The following is a 15,126-nucleotide window of genomic DNA, read 5'->3' as shown; positions in this document are numbered from 1 at the left end:
TATAATATTGTATTATTAATTTTAGGGGTTTGTTTCTGAATATTGGTATTCTTATTGACAGATTTTTTAAAAAAACTTATCTTTTCTCAGCCAATTCAGTCTTGTTTTTAAACCACTTGGGGAGTGAGAAAATTAAGTATTCCTTTTTTCAAATATACATGGTATACTTTAACTGATGGAAGAAAATGAAGAGAACTAATTCAGGCTTTAGTCAGTTTGCATGATGACAGTCAAATTTCATAGATCTCTGTTTCAGCTTAATTGTCTCTAAATTGGTAGGACTACCTTTCCCCTTCAAAAAGTAAATCAGGTAAGATGTGAAAATTTTAGATTTCTTGGAATAAAGTTTAACAAATAGGAAAGTTGACCATCTCACTAATAATTGTGCATGAGATGATTAATTCTTTTCTTTGATTGGCATCTATTCACAGGAGAATAGAGAAGTCAATATTTTTATTTGGTCACTTGAAGTGTTTGATAAATCATTTGAATATTAACTTTTCTTTAGGTCAGAGGTGCACATTCCTGCTGTCTCGGTACAGTTTGGTGTGATCCTTGAAGCGTATTGTCGAGGAAGTGTAGGCCACATGAAAGTGCTTTCCAAGCAGGTATCAATTGTGTTTTAATATTTATTACATTTGATAAATTTTATCTAGTGCATTTTCTTTTCTTTTTAATTTTTAAAATTTTTTTCCCTAATTGGTTAGACATGCCAGTAGGATGCATTTTGACACATTGTACACAAATGGAGCATAACTTCTCATTCCTCTGTCTGTGCGTGGTGCTGAGTCACACCAGTATCCATCTAGTGCATTTTCTCCCATCACATTGTTTCATAGAAATCTCAGTAACTTAATCCAATTAATACATTCTTTTTTGTGGGGAGAGGGGTGGTACCAGGGACTAAATTTAGGGCACTTGACCACTGAACCACATCCCCACCCTTTTTCGTATTTAATTTAGAGATAGGGTCTCACTGAGTTGCTTAGTGCCTTGCTTTTGCTGAGGCTGGCTTTGATCTTCCTGCCTCAGCCTCCCAAGCTGCTGGGATTACAGGTGTGAACCACCTTCCCCGGCTGGTTAATACATTCTTTCATGAAAATTTAAGTTATGATATGAAGTTTTCACAAACTTGGCAGAAAAATATTAACCAAATGCTAAATGCAACATAATTAGCTGGAATTCCTCATATTTTTTTTTTCTGGGTAGCAAATTTTATTAATTTTTTAAATGAATTTAATGTAAACTTAGGGAAATTTTTCCATTGGGAAGAGGAAGAGGGGAGTAAAATCATAGGCCGCCTGGAATAAAAAATAATATGATTTAGTTTGTCCCTATCCGTACTCCCCCCCAATTAAGTGTACCCAATTTTCAATCAGTTTGATAGCACAAATGTGTTGAATTATCTTCAAGTCTCTCTTACAGCCGGTTCAAAAGAAATTATTTCCTATTCCTTGACTAATTTGACATGCATTCCTGCAAATGATTTTGCATCTTATTCTGAATTATGTCAATGTGTGTTGAATTCAACTCTGTGTTTGATATCCTCATATTTTCTATATTAATAGCATTTCTTAAATTTTAATAGAATATTCCTATTTAGATCTGTTTAACAAGGGGTATGATGGTGATGGTAACAGAGACTGTGAGATTTTTTTTTTTTATTAATACAGTATTCATTTGTCTTCCCTCTGTCAAACCCTGAGCCAACCACTTTCACCAGCCTGCCTGGGGAGGTATAGGAAAAGGGACATACAGGGCAGACAAGATACAGGAGAAAGAATTCGAGGCGGAGACTGCTCCTTCACATGGCAAAGAGGATGAGAAAGGCCACCATCAGGCAAAAGAGCCCCATGACCTCTGAGAGAGCAAAGCCCAGAATGGAATAGAAGAAGAGCTGTTGCTTCAGAGAGGGGTTCTGGCATAATCAATGATAAAGCTTCCAAATACAGTCCCAGTCCCAGCCCCAGAGCCAGCCACCTGAACTGTGGCAGCCTCAGTCCCAATGAACTTGGCTGCTGTGTCGATGTCCCTTGATCGTGCTGGTTTGGAAGCTGCGGCTAGGGATAAGTGAGGTCAGGGGACATGGGACTGCCAAGCTGCTGAAGCTCTCATATGTCAGTGTCTCTGGTCAGCTCAGCAGCTGAGAGGTGCTCCTGACCAAGGAGTGGGTGGAGAGGAACTTGGAGCAGGCATACATTTTAGAGGGTGAGGGACCAGGGCAAGAGAGCTGCTCCCAGTGCAGAGAAGACAGGGCAACTGTGAGATCTTTAGACCTTTTTTCCCCGCATAACTTTCCACTAGGTAAAGTGTGACTCATGAACTTTGAATTGAAATATTTTGAGACACAAGTCTATTGGTATTATATTTTCTATAATTCAGAATCCTCAGGTTGCTTTTTCAAACTCTGTGTACATACCTGCATATTTCTTGCAGTCCTGAGATATTACTAATAATATTACTATAAGTATTTTAAAATACTTACATATGTTAAGAACCACACCATGTATTTTAAGCATGTTATTTTACTCTCTTAATAATGGCCAGGATGGTTACCAGTATGATTCACACTTGTCAGATGGAGAAACAGACTTCACAAGATTAAGGATTTTGCCTAAAGAGTGGTAGCTATTAAATGATAGAATCGTTTTAAACTTAAGTCTGCCTAGCTATATAAAGCTAAAGTTCTTTGTAATCTCAGTTTTCTTCTTAGTAACATAACTTTAAAAAAAAATTTTTTTTAATTTTTTTTTATTCTTAGTTATACATGACAATAGACTCTACTTCAATAAAATTATATAAGCATGGAATATATCTTATTCCAATTAGGATCCCACTATTTCCAAGTCCCTGATGGTGGCACTAATTTTTTCATTCTCTGTAGCATTGCTTTTAATTTATTATTTTCCTCAGTAGAGGTGAGTTCTAAAGGCTCCCACCTGTCCTTTCTTAATCATAACAGTTCTTACTCCACAAGTGGAAATTCTGCCAGCTTTCTGTTCCAATTATGCATTCAGAAGCTGGGGAGATAACAGGATGGATTTGCCAGTGGTGAAATGGTAAGATGGTCCTGAGCTACAACTCCCATTGATGCCTGAACATTATGGTGGACCATAATGACATTTTGAGTCTCCTGGAATTAGTATTAATTTAGAGAGAGTGTCCACTAGTGTCAAAAGTCTGATTTTTTTTTTCCAATGCGCAGTTACTTTGGTAAAAGGTCATAGGTCCTTTTGTGAAAGGCTAGAAGAAAGAGTCTGTAGTTCTTAGAGAATTTAGGAGCATTCATGGGTGTCATCAGTACTGATGAAAGTATTGGGAAAATTCATAACTTCAGTATGGCTAGGTCTGTGGGTGCAAGTTGGAAGTGAACCCTGAAGGCTTATTGCTTGTATACTTATTCTTGAGATGGGGTAAGCATCAGAGCACAAACTGTACATGACTAGTAAATATCAGTGTACTTTCATCTTGCTGATATATTCCACACCCAGTATATTCAATCCATTTCCTAAAATTTTCTATGGTATTGAAGTCTCTTCCAGACTTTGTTTTCTATGCGTCATTTTTGCCTTGCAGCAAAGCCTCTCCTACTTTGTTAGCTCTTCTAAACTGTTTATCTCACTTAAAGGGCTTTTATTTCATCCCTCATCTTTCACTCATTCCTAAACCTCTGTGGTGCTCTACCCTATTTTTATATCAGATCTGTTTAGTAGTTAAATTATACTGTACTTTTCTAAGTCATTTACATTGACAGAGAAACTCTAATGACATTCATTAGATGTTTTTAATATTTAGAACTTTTCTTGATGCTAAAACAACCATCTCTGATCCCATCCTTTTGGAAGGACATATTGATGATGGGAATAATAGCTAACATTTATTCATCACTTATTAGGGCCATTTATTCTTCACAACAATATGGGGATGATATTATCAATCCCCTTAATTTTATAGATCTCTTTAATATATGTCACATCTGTATCTTTTGTGTTCAGGTTACTGTCAGTTATCTTCTTATTAGGACTTCATTAAACTCCTAATTGGGCCTTTTATTCCCATTTTTGCATCTCCTTCCTCACATTCTCTGTGCAACTGAAAAGTGATTTTTATTGCAAATTCTGTTGTCATTTTCCTTTTTAAATTCCTACAATAATTTTTTAGTATACTTAAAAAATTTCTACCAAAGCCTGTAAGGTTCCACTTGGCCCCTTCTAATTTGACCTCATCATATAATTATTGTCTTTCTCACTGATCAAACTACAATGCACATTTTCTTGGTTTTCTGGGAACTTTAGCCTGACTTTTATAAACAGCAGAGATTTTTTTTTTTCTTGATTGATAAATTTTAAAAGGAAGAACATACCCTTTACATGGCAGTTCTTGTTATTGCTATAAACCTGTAAAAAGATAATGTGTTGAAACACTTAAAATATTTGACTTTGACCATTCAGGATACTGTTTCAGGAAATGAATGTCAACACAATTAGAGATGGGGCAAAAAATTCCCAACTGTACAAATGTGGAAGGAATTCAAGTTTGGAATAAGTCAGAAAGTTTCATTTTAGCAAGTAGCCCAGTTTTCATCTGGTGCCCTCATCACCAGTATTTTTACAGCTCCTGAAATAATCGAGAAGTGTCTGTGCTTTTGACAGATGGCTAATTTGGCCATCTTTAACCATCTTGATTTTATCATCATGCTACATAGGACCTTTTTAGTTCCCTGTGAACAAGGTCTCACCCTACCGTAGAAAGTGTATGCTTAAATTCACCTTCTACATAGTCTTAATGGTTTTGTTGCATGCAAGCCCAGTTTAAAAATGAAAACTTGTTCATGGATTTCAAGCCACTGTTTTCTTCTTCCTTCCTTCCTTTTTCTCCCTCCTCTCCTCCTCGCTTTCCCTATCTCCCTATCTTCCTCCCTTTGTTCCTTTCATACTGGGGATTGAATCCAGGGGTGCTCTACCACAGAGTTACATCTCCAGCCCTTTTTCCTTTTTTTTTTTTTTTTTTTTTTTAAACCGGGGATTGAACCCAGGGTGCTTAACCACTGAACCACATCTACTGCCTCAGCCCTTTTTAAATTTTATTTTGAGACAGGGTCTCACTAGGTTAATGAGACTGGCTTTGAAACTGTGATCCTCTTGTCCCAGCCTCCTGAGCCGCTGGGATTATAGGTGTGCACCACCACATCTGACTCCAACCATTTTTTAAGACAATGTCTTGCTAAATTGCTGAGACTAGACTGGAATTTGTAATTGTCCTGCCTTAACCTCCTGAATCACTGGTATTAGAGTCACACACCACTACACTTGTTTTATGCTTGTTTTATTCATATTTTATGTTTTTATATATTATTTGTTTTTATTCAGTGCTTTTATTATTTGTTTTTCATTTTTAACAGTATGCTCATAAAATAAAATAAAAGGCTTTCTGATTTATGGTTGACCGAGGCTATTTTATTCCTATTAATTTAATGTGACATGAAAGACCCTGTTATTAACCCATTAAATTCCAAGTTTTTAATTCTGCAAATATTTCAACAAAATTACATGGGTGCATTAAAGAAGACTGGAAATCACAATCTAGAGCTTATATTAATTAATTAATATAATTATATTCTTATAAACAATTATATTCTACACTATATTTCAGTTTATATAGGTCTTCTACATCTGGGACAATGAGACAAAATGGGTTAAACAGTAAAGTTGACTTTTAAACATGATTTTTATTGAGTTGGCCATTGTTGATCCATCTTGTATTGCGTAAGGTTTTTTTTTTTTTTTTTTTGTGGTGCTGGGGATTTGAACCCAGGGCCTTGTGCTTGCAAGGCAAACACTCTACCAACTGAGCTATATCCCTAGCCCTGCATAAGTTTTGATAGCTTGAGTTTCCTCATTATGAAAACTAGAAACTTAGACTTGGACAACAAATACTTTATACATAGTAATCCATTCTGTCTATCCCATTAATAGGAGAGTATTTTGAGAAGCTGTCATGCAAGAGCATGACAAGAAATGGATATTAATGTTGAATATCAGAATCCTCAGGATTACTTCTACATAGGTTTTCCTCTTACATTGTGGTGTAGGCCAAGTGGAGTGGTTCAGATTGAAAGTGTTTTCAGTTCTGTTACTGGTGAAAGTGTGAGTCATTTCAGGTCATGCTTGTCTTCTTAAATACCAGCTGACTATGCCTGTTTACTTTCCCCTAATTTATAAGATTTCATTTAAGAAAAAGTTACAAAATGTTTTAAAATGATGTCTTAAGTAAACAAGTACTAAAAATCAGTTTTTTTTATTTTATTATTGTATATAAATGACCAAATATGGTATGTGAGTTGGGGGAGAGTTATTGATTAATATGATCACATGATATTACATATATTATTTTAACCACAATTGAATTTTGGGTATGGGGAAACTTATTTTTCAGGTTGAAGCACTCAATAAGTTAAAAACTTTAAATAGTTTAATCAAACTGAATGCAATGAAGCTAAACAGAGCTAAAGGGAAGGAGGCTATGCACACTTGTTTAAAACAGAATGCTTACCGGGAAGCCCTCTCTGACCTGCAGTCACCTCTGAATCCATGTGTCATCCTCTCAGAACTCTAGTAAGTGATCACCTATATTTTGAGCAGTGAGTCTCCTATGAAGATTGCAGTACAGAAAGGATTTCTGAATCATTGCCTTGTGGGTGCAGTAAGGCCAATTATAAGCCCCAGGAAGTGGAATATAATTAAAGAAAAGATTAAAAGTCCTCACAGACTGTGCTTGTATTCAGTAGAGTATGTACCTACCAGCTCAGTTTACCTGTGGGGTTAATAAGAGTTAACACAAGTTAATTTCCTTTCAATTGCATGTAATTAAATTCATTTTCTATATTACTGGTTTCTAAGAGTTAAAAGTTTTATATGTGCAAAATCTTGGAAGCCATAATAAATTATTTTGTAATTTACTTTTTTAAAAATGAAATCTTGGATGAATTTGGAAACTTATTTCTCACTTTCTCATTCATACAAAAGTAATAATGGAAAAATAATACTGTATATTCTATATAGAATAGTATTCAAAATTGATCCCTCTTTAAGACATCAAGAATGATCTCATAATATTCTTAACTTTAATCCAGTGATATGTTCTAATTTTTTAGAACATAAAGTTAAGGAAATATAAGGATCTAAGGAGAAATTTTCAGCAGAAGCAGTGAAAAGGGCAGCTCCTGGATATTTGAGTCTTTCCCATCTAGTGTTAATACATGCCAAATATATGCCTTAAAGTTCCTTTTTTACTGAAAGTTGCCTATCTCTGACTTCTGCAGACCCTGAAGGGAACAAGCAAGTGATTTTCCCTCAAAATTATAGTCTGGTCACATTGTTACACTGAAGTGGGCTGATTTTCCCTTTGATTGATTTCAGTGTTGAAAAGTGCAAATACATGGATTCCAAAATGAAGCCTTTGTGGCTGGTGTACAACAACAAGGTATTTGGTGAGGATTCAGTTGGAGTGATTTTTAAAAATGGCGATGGTAAGTACAGAGGTTTTTACAGTGCCAAATTGCTTAGGATTTTTCATTTATTGCTAAATTTGCTTTATTTGAAAGGTGTGTGTAAATTTATGACAATTGGCAATTGAGAAGTAGCTATCAATGGGTTGTAAAGTCAGACTCAGCAGGTCCTAAATTTCTTTTTTTTTTTTTTTCCTTCTTGGAAAAAGACTTCTGTAGTTCATTTACATTCACTGTCTAATAAGCCTCCTTTTTTCCCCTACAAAATACAAAATCTGTCTACTCCTTTGATAAAAACTTTGTAAAATACAAGAGATATATTTCAATAATGTAGTCACACATCCTGTTTCAGTGATAGCAATATTGGTTTTACTACTATAGTTTTGTAATTTAATAAAATACAGGACTGACTGAGATTTGATAAAGAAAATGCTTCTGAAGGAATCTTACCAACCAAAGGCAGTCATGTCTTCATAGTTGTGAGACTATAAGCAAGTCCTGTGAAACTCACTGAGCTTTAGGTTCTTCATGTCTATGACCATTATAGAATCTTTATGCCAGAGTTGTTAAAGGGAATTAAATGACATAACATAAGCAAACATACTTATCATAAGATGTACTTACAACTTCTTTATAAAGAACTTGAAGTGTTTTGCTAGACATTTAGCCACACTTGACCATACAAATAATTAACAACAAAAAACTTGTCATTACTTTCACATAGTCACACAGTACCCTTGGACATGATTATAAATATTATATATAGTAATAACTATTACTTTTGTGGGCCCATAATACAGTTACTACTTGTATGATTCATGAGAACTTCCTGTACTGTCCTAAAAGCAAATTAACAATGTAGTAGAATATGAATGCACTGTGACACAAACAGTTGTTCTTTTGTTTGTTTTGGGGAGGGATATTGGGGACTGAATCCAGGGATACTTTAACAATGAGCTACACCCCTACTCCTTTTTTTGTATTTTGTTTTTATTTTAAGACAGGATCTCACTGAGTTGCTGCGGCTGACCTCAAACTTTTGATCCTCTTGCCTCAGTTTCCCAAGTTGCTGGGATTATAGGTGTATACCCCTATGCCCAGCTCAGGACAGTTTTATAGTATCCATACAATTAGTACAGTAGTTTATAAGGTTTATAAGTGTTAAACAATTTAAAAATTTTTTTTACTTAATACAAGAAATGTTACAGGGACGTGCTAATCCATGAACCTGTTTGATACAGTGAATGTGGTCAATATTAAAATTTCAATTTAAAAAAGCAAAGCATTTTTTAATGATTTTAGTTCAATCTGACTGAATTACCTAATCAACATTACTACTAATGAGGCAGTAGGCATAAAATGGAAAGCATTTATAATTAAGCAAGATTTTTCTCCTTAGATTTGCGACAGGATATGTTAACACTCCAAATGCTGCGCTTGATGGATTTACTCTGGAAAGAAGCTGGTCTGGATCTTCGGTGAGATTTCTAGTGAATTTATTTTTGTCTCTTGTTTTCTTCCCAGCAAAATTTCTTTTTTTCATGGTGCTGGGAATTGAACCCAGGGCTTTGTGCTTATGAGGCAAGCACTCTACCAACTGAGCCATCTCCCCAGCCCACTCCAGCAAAATTTCTTAAATTTCATGTTGATTCCTTCCCTCCTACTATATTAATTGTTGTTCATGATATTTATTTTTTTATGATTTTATTCTTATAGTTTTATTAACAATGCATAAATGGTTAGTAGGCATCATCAACTTAACTGACCTAAATTAACTACCCTCTGGATAACATATTTTCTGTATTATCCAACTTACCAATTTGTCATCTTGCACCCAAGTTTATGCAATAAATAAATCTTTTACAATCAGCCATTATATCTTTAAAAAACAAGCAAACAATGTCACGTTTCTTCAACTTTGAAAACACTTGCCTAAGTTGCTTGCCGGGAGTAGAAGCACAGGGCTGATAAAGAAATGAGAAGAATTTCTGTGAAACTGTTCATCATTAATGCTTTTCTGACAGGCAGGACTTATACTGATGTATCAAAAATACATTTTGAACAATAATGGAAAAAAATACCCTTGTTTATTTTCTTAATTTCTTATCCCTTAAATATCCACATTAGTGAATCTTACAGTCCATGTGAAACATCGTAACCCCTGAGTTACGCAACATTCACCATGGAAGCCAAGGGCCTGGCAAGCTGGGAAACGCCATGCAGTCCTCTCTTTCTCTGCTTTATTGATCTGGATACAAGTACATATGCCTGTATGTCAGCAAAAGGCTTGGCCTGGCACAAACTCTAAACAATCAATCAGCTGGGAGAAGTCTGTCTGTGGCACACTTCTGGGAGGAGGGCCTGGGATTGGCCATCTTTCTGTTTCTGTCTTTTTCCTCATTTTCTCATTCACAACTTCTACTTCTGTGCTGTCCTTCAGGTCCTCTAAAATGAGATTAAGGTTTGTGGTGAGAATCTGAACGCAGTGAATTCCAGTAATAAGGGAAATAGGCAAGAAACCTTGCTCATCAGTCTTTCTCCAGAGAAAGAAGTCATGTTCCAAGTTTTCTATACTGAAGCAATATTCAGTTTGATGCTTAATATACTCTTATAAGCAATGTTTCTTCCCCAGGATACTATCACCTGTCCACCCGCACCGTCATCATAGTAATACATCATACTGGTGTTAATTTCTATTTGAAGTGACTGATCCATCCTTTCACCATGTTCTCGGTAACCATATGAATAATCAAAGTTTCGCCTGAGGTTTCCTCTGCCTCGTCCTCTTCCCCATTCTCCTCTTCCTTGACTTCTAAAGGAACCTTAGATATTTCTTCCCTCACTCCTCACACTGGACACTTCATCCTGATCATCTCTTTTTTCCCTGTCTCACTTCCAACTTCATGTGTTGCTTCTCCTGTTATCACGGGTTCACTTATTTGCTTCAGCTTGACACCGCGAGCTGACTCTGTGGTCTCACATTATCTTAGTGTAGTGGAACCCACTTGCGTTTATTAGCTCTCTTGTTGACTGCTGGCCTGGCCTCCTCCTCATGGACATATTCAATAGGACCATCTAATTTTATGTCCCCGTTTTCTTTGCTCTCACTGTTACTCCTCTTTTCAACCCTCTCTTTTTCTTTTCCAATTTGTGGCTTCTTATTTCCTTGACTGATGATACTCTGAGACTGCAAAAAGGTTTTTCCAGTACTCACTAACTTTCCTGGTGTTGGCCAGTTTGCCATATCACTGAAATCACTGACCTTAGTGGGTTTCCAAGTCTTGAAACACAAGTTTTCCTGTGTTTATAATTTTTGGGGAACTGAGCTCAGCTGCCACCTTGGCCAGCCACACTCTGTGGCCGACTGATGAGCCCACCCCTATAATCTTTAATATAGCATTTTACAATGTGCTTTCACATACATTCTCTTATTTAACTTCATCAGTTTTAAAACGATATGACCTGAGATTTCAGAAAGAAGAGGTAGGTTTGAACGTCAGTAAATCTTGGACGGACATCAAGAATCACATTTCAACCTATGGTTTTGAAATTCTTTTAAAAAAATACTTGGAATAGTTGCTGTTTAATGACTGAATCGGGCATTGTATTAGATTGTTCATATATGTAATGTCATGTAAACTTTAAAACTGATTGTGTAATTTGTTTAATACATGAGAAAATTAAGGCAGTAGACTTTTTTTAATTGTTTATTCTTTTTAGTTATACATGACGGTAGACTGCATTTTGATTCATTGTACACAAATGGAGTACAACTTTTCATTTCTCTGGTTGTACATGATGTAGAGTCATACCATTCATGTAATCACATGTGTACATAGGGTAATGATGTCTGTCTTGGTGCACTATCTTTCCTTCCCCCCCCCTCCACACAATCCAACACTCCTCCATTCTTCCCTTACCCATCCCCCTTTATGTATCAGCATCTACTTACCAGAGAAAACATTTGGCCTTTAGTTTTTTGGAATTGCCTTATATCACTTAGCATGATATTCTCTAACTCCATCCATTTACCTGCAAATACCATAATTTTATTCTTCTTTATGGCTGAGCAATATTCCATTGTGTTTGGATATCACAATTTCTTTATCCATTCATCTATTGAAAGTTCTAGGTTGGTTCCATGGTTTAGCTATTGTGAATTGAGCTGCTGTAAACATTGATGTGGCTGTGTCATTATAGTATGCTGATTTTAAGTCCTTTTGGTATAAACCGTGGAATGAGATAGCTGGGTCAAATGGTGGGTCCATTCCAAGTTTTCTTAGGAATCTCCATATTGCTTTCCAAAGTGGTTGCACCAGTCTGCAGTTCCACTAACAATATGTGAGTGTACCTTTTTCCCCACATCCTCACCAACACTTAATATTATTTGTATTATTGATTAATCGACATTCTTACTGGAGTGAGATGAAATCTTAGAGCAGTTTTGATTTGCATTTCTCTTATTGCAAGAGATCATGAACATATTTTCATATGTTCATTGATCAGTTGTTTTTTTCCTGGAAGTGTCTGTTCAGTTCCTTAGCCCATTTATTGATTGGATTATTGGGGTTTTTTGGTGTTAAGCTTTTTGAGTTCTTTATATATCCTGGAGATTAGTGCTCTGAGGTACATGTGGTAAAGATTTTTTTCCCATTCTGTAGGCTCTCTCTTCACATTATTGATTATTTCCTTTGCTGAGAAGAAGTCTTTTTAGTTTGAATCTATCCAATTTATTGATTCTTAATTTTACTTCTTCTACTTTAGGAGTCTTGTTAAGGAAGTTGGGTCCTAAGCCAACATAATGAAGATTTGTACCTACTTTTTCTTCTATTCAGTTCAGGGTCTCTGTTCTAGTACCTAAGTTTTGATCTACTTTGAGTTTATTTTTGTGCAGGGTGAAAGAGAGAGGTTAAATTTTATCTCTTTACATATGGATTTCCAGTTTTCCCAGCACCATTTGTTGAAGAGGCTATCTTTTTTCCAATGGATATTTTTGGCACCTTTGTCTAGTATGAGATAACTGTATTTATGTGGGCTTGTCTCTGTGTCTTCTATTTTGTTCCATTGGTCTACATGTCTATTTTGGTGCCAAAACTATGCTGTTTTGTTACTGTTGCTCTGTAGTATAGTTTAAGGTCTGGGAATGTGATACCTCCTGCTTTACTCTTCTTGCTAAGGATTGCCTTGGCTATTCTGGGTCTCTTATTTTTCCACAAATGAATTTCATGATTGATTTTTCTGTTTCTATGAAGAATGTCATTGGGATTTTAACAGGAATTGTTTGAATCTGTATAACACTTTGGTAGTATGACCATTTTGACAATATTAATTCTAAGGCAGTAGAGATTTTAAAACAAAGTTTACAAAAATATTAAGTAGCACAGCTAGATTCAAATCCAGGACTGTCCACTCTAAGTTTAATGTCTTTCTGTTATTTTACCAGTCTATCTAAGTGAGAAAAAATTGTGGTAAGACATGTCCAGTAACCCTTTATCAAAGTATAATGGTGCCCCAAATAGCTAGTTTTCCACTTTTTAAAAAGGAAAAGAGTTTTCTGTTTTTAGATCTTTCCAGAATACACTTTTCCAGGTCTCGTAAGGTGAAAAGAACAGTTTGCTCTGGTTATTTTTCCCTTCATGGGACTGCAGATGAGATTAGAATAAGGATGAGAGATCATAATACATATAAAAGGACCTTGTGGTTACCTTAAGTGATATACTCTTGACCTTAAATTAGGAGGTATTTCTAATAGCATTGTTTTAAAACAAAATCAGTAGCTATGAATAGTTAAGAAGTTTTTGATCAATAATACATAGGTAAGAGGAATGACTCATTTAAGAAACCATCTGCAAGAGTGTTGAATAGAGGGTCTGAAATTTTATTTGTAAATAAAATGTTATTGGCTTATAAACATTTGTTTATTATTGGTAGCTGCTTTTGTGCTGAAATAGCAGAGTTAGTCTGCAGTGCCTAAATACTGTCTGATGCATGTCAGCATAAATTTACTGACTCTTCCTATATAAAAGAAACCCCTAAGCAAATGTTTTTGCTAATTGAGTTCACAAAAAGGACAGAAACTTTGCACTTAGACTTGGTAACTTATTTGTTCTTTGCAGTACACAATGATGCCCTCTGCTAATAGCAGATTATGTCCATGTGATCGATCTTGTTGAGTTGTGAAAGACTGAACTAATGACTTTATCCTGGCTTTCTTAGTCCCATAAGCCTAATTGAAATCTCCAACCCAGCTCTTTTCTCTTAGTTTCAGTTTTATCCAAATTGTCCAAATGTAAAGCAAATTTTGCATCAGATGAATTCTTTATGACCTCAGATAAAGGGAGGCAGCCACATGTGGGAGTGCCAGAAATAAACTTAGTGGCTGTCTGATGGGAAATATTGTGTGTCTAACAAGAAAAAGGAACTTATCTGTCCAGTGCAATCTTTTCTGACTTTTTGTCCTTTGACCCCATGTTTTTAAAAAAATATGAAAGGCTTTACTTCTTTTTTAGTTCATTTTCAAACTAATGTCTTTTCTCACCAAAACTTTTTTACTGTTTCTATAAATATATGAGCTTCAGTGTTCGTATTGTGTTTGTTTTTCTTTTAGCCAGCTGTTCAGGTTAAACTGGGTCATGTAGCACACACTCTTTTAAGTTCAATTCCAAATCTTTGAATACCTTTTACACATTGCTATTTTAGTACTTGTAACAGTGCCATGTTTGCATAAATGAAAATCCATATTGCTCATTTAAAATTTACTCTCCTGTCTCATAATGGTCTTTTGCTATTTTTCATATCAAATTACAACATTTATAAGCTATCAGTATGTTGGTCAACACTTAATCTTAGCCAAAAGGCTAAGAAGCAATCCTTTGGTCAACAAATAACCTTTTCTGTGAAGTCTGATATGTTGTCTACATGTAAATTCTTCTGGCCTTTGGTAGATTTAACAATGCTCTGTATCCCTGCCTTCCTATGATACACATAAAATCAATTTTTTATAGTTGTGTCCAAGTTTCTCAGTTGCAGTAATGGAGTTTGCTTCCCTTTTAAGAGACCTATGCAGAAGTTTCATATAAGGTATTTAATGATCAGTCTCAGAGGGGTGAAGGAAGAATGTGAAAATAATGTAAGCATGAGGTAAAGGATTTACGCTTTCTCCCTTCAAAGGCCTTGAGCTAAGGTACTAATCAAGACTTCAGTCAGTGGGTCAAGACCAGAGAAGACTTGATGCTTATCCATTTATAATAAGGATATGAATCTGCCATCCCCACTGCTATAGAATTCATTTCATTTTTAAATTCTTACTTTAATTTGAGTAACACATTGCTCCTTGTGTCAGACTATGAGAAAGGAAGGTAAACGTTACTGAAAGTGCTGTCGTGGCCTTTACAAGAAGTTTGGTTCATTGCAAAGGAGGCCTAGATAAGATGATCAGGGCTCCAAGAGTTTGTCCCCAGCTTGACTTCTGTCAAACTGTCTCTCTGACAAGGATGTTTTTTCCTTCCGGTTGTGAATGTTCCATCCTCAAGGCACTGAGTGCTTTCATCATTGCCTGCTTTTGAAGAGGAAGTTGTTGGATTTGTGCCCTGTTCTTCTGCAAGTCGGGGTGGGAGGAG

General features: G+C 35.6%; 1 protein-coding gene and 2 pseudogenes across 3 annotated transcripts in view; 1 reads left to right on the top strand and 2 right to left on the bottom strand.

The window, feature by feature from the left end:
* Window positions 1-15,126, top strand: part of PIK3CB (phosphatidylinositol-4,5-bisphosphate 3-kinase catalytic subunit beta) — a gene marked incomplete at its 5' end in the record, with an annotated part of 87,526 nt that overhangs the window by 52,377 nt on the left and 20,023 nt on the right. The window contains 4 exon segments of the mRNA XM_079155013.1: window positions 509-608; window positions 6,436-6,614; window positions 7,419-7,528; window positions 8,907-8,985. Of these exon segments, the coding sequence (XP_079011139.1) occupies window positions 509-608; window positions 6,436-6,614; window positions 7,419-7,528; window positions 8,907-8,985 (468 nt within the window).
* Window positions 644-2,227, bottom strand: LOC306670321 (ATP synthase F(0) complex subunit C2, mitochondrial-like; annotated as a pseudogene). The gene has a single exon. The product of its transcript is annotated as an ATP synthase F(0) complex subunit C2, mitochondrial-like (transcript).
* LOC306670318 (la-related protein 1B-like) lies at window positions 8,992-14,710 on the bottom strand (annotated as a pseudogene). Its single transcript has one exon. The product of its transcript is annotated as a la-related protein 1B-like (transcript).

Source organism: Sciurus vulgaris, assembly GCF_902686455.1.
Source record: "Sciurus vulgaris genome assembly, chromosome: 10".
NCBI lineage: Eukaryota > Metazoa > Chordata > Mammalia > Rodentia > Sciuridae > Sciurus > Sciurus vulgaris.
Note: the sequence above shows the minus strand (reverse complement) of the source record. Positions and strands in the feature narration are given on the sequence as shown.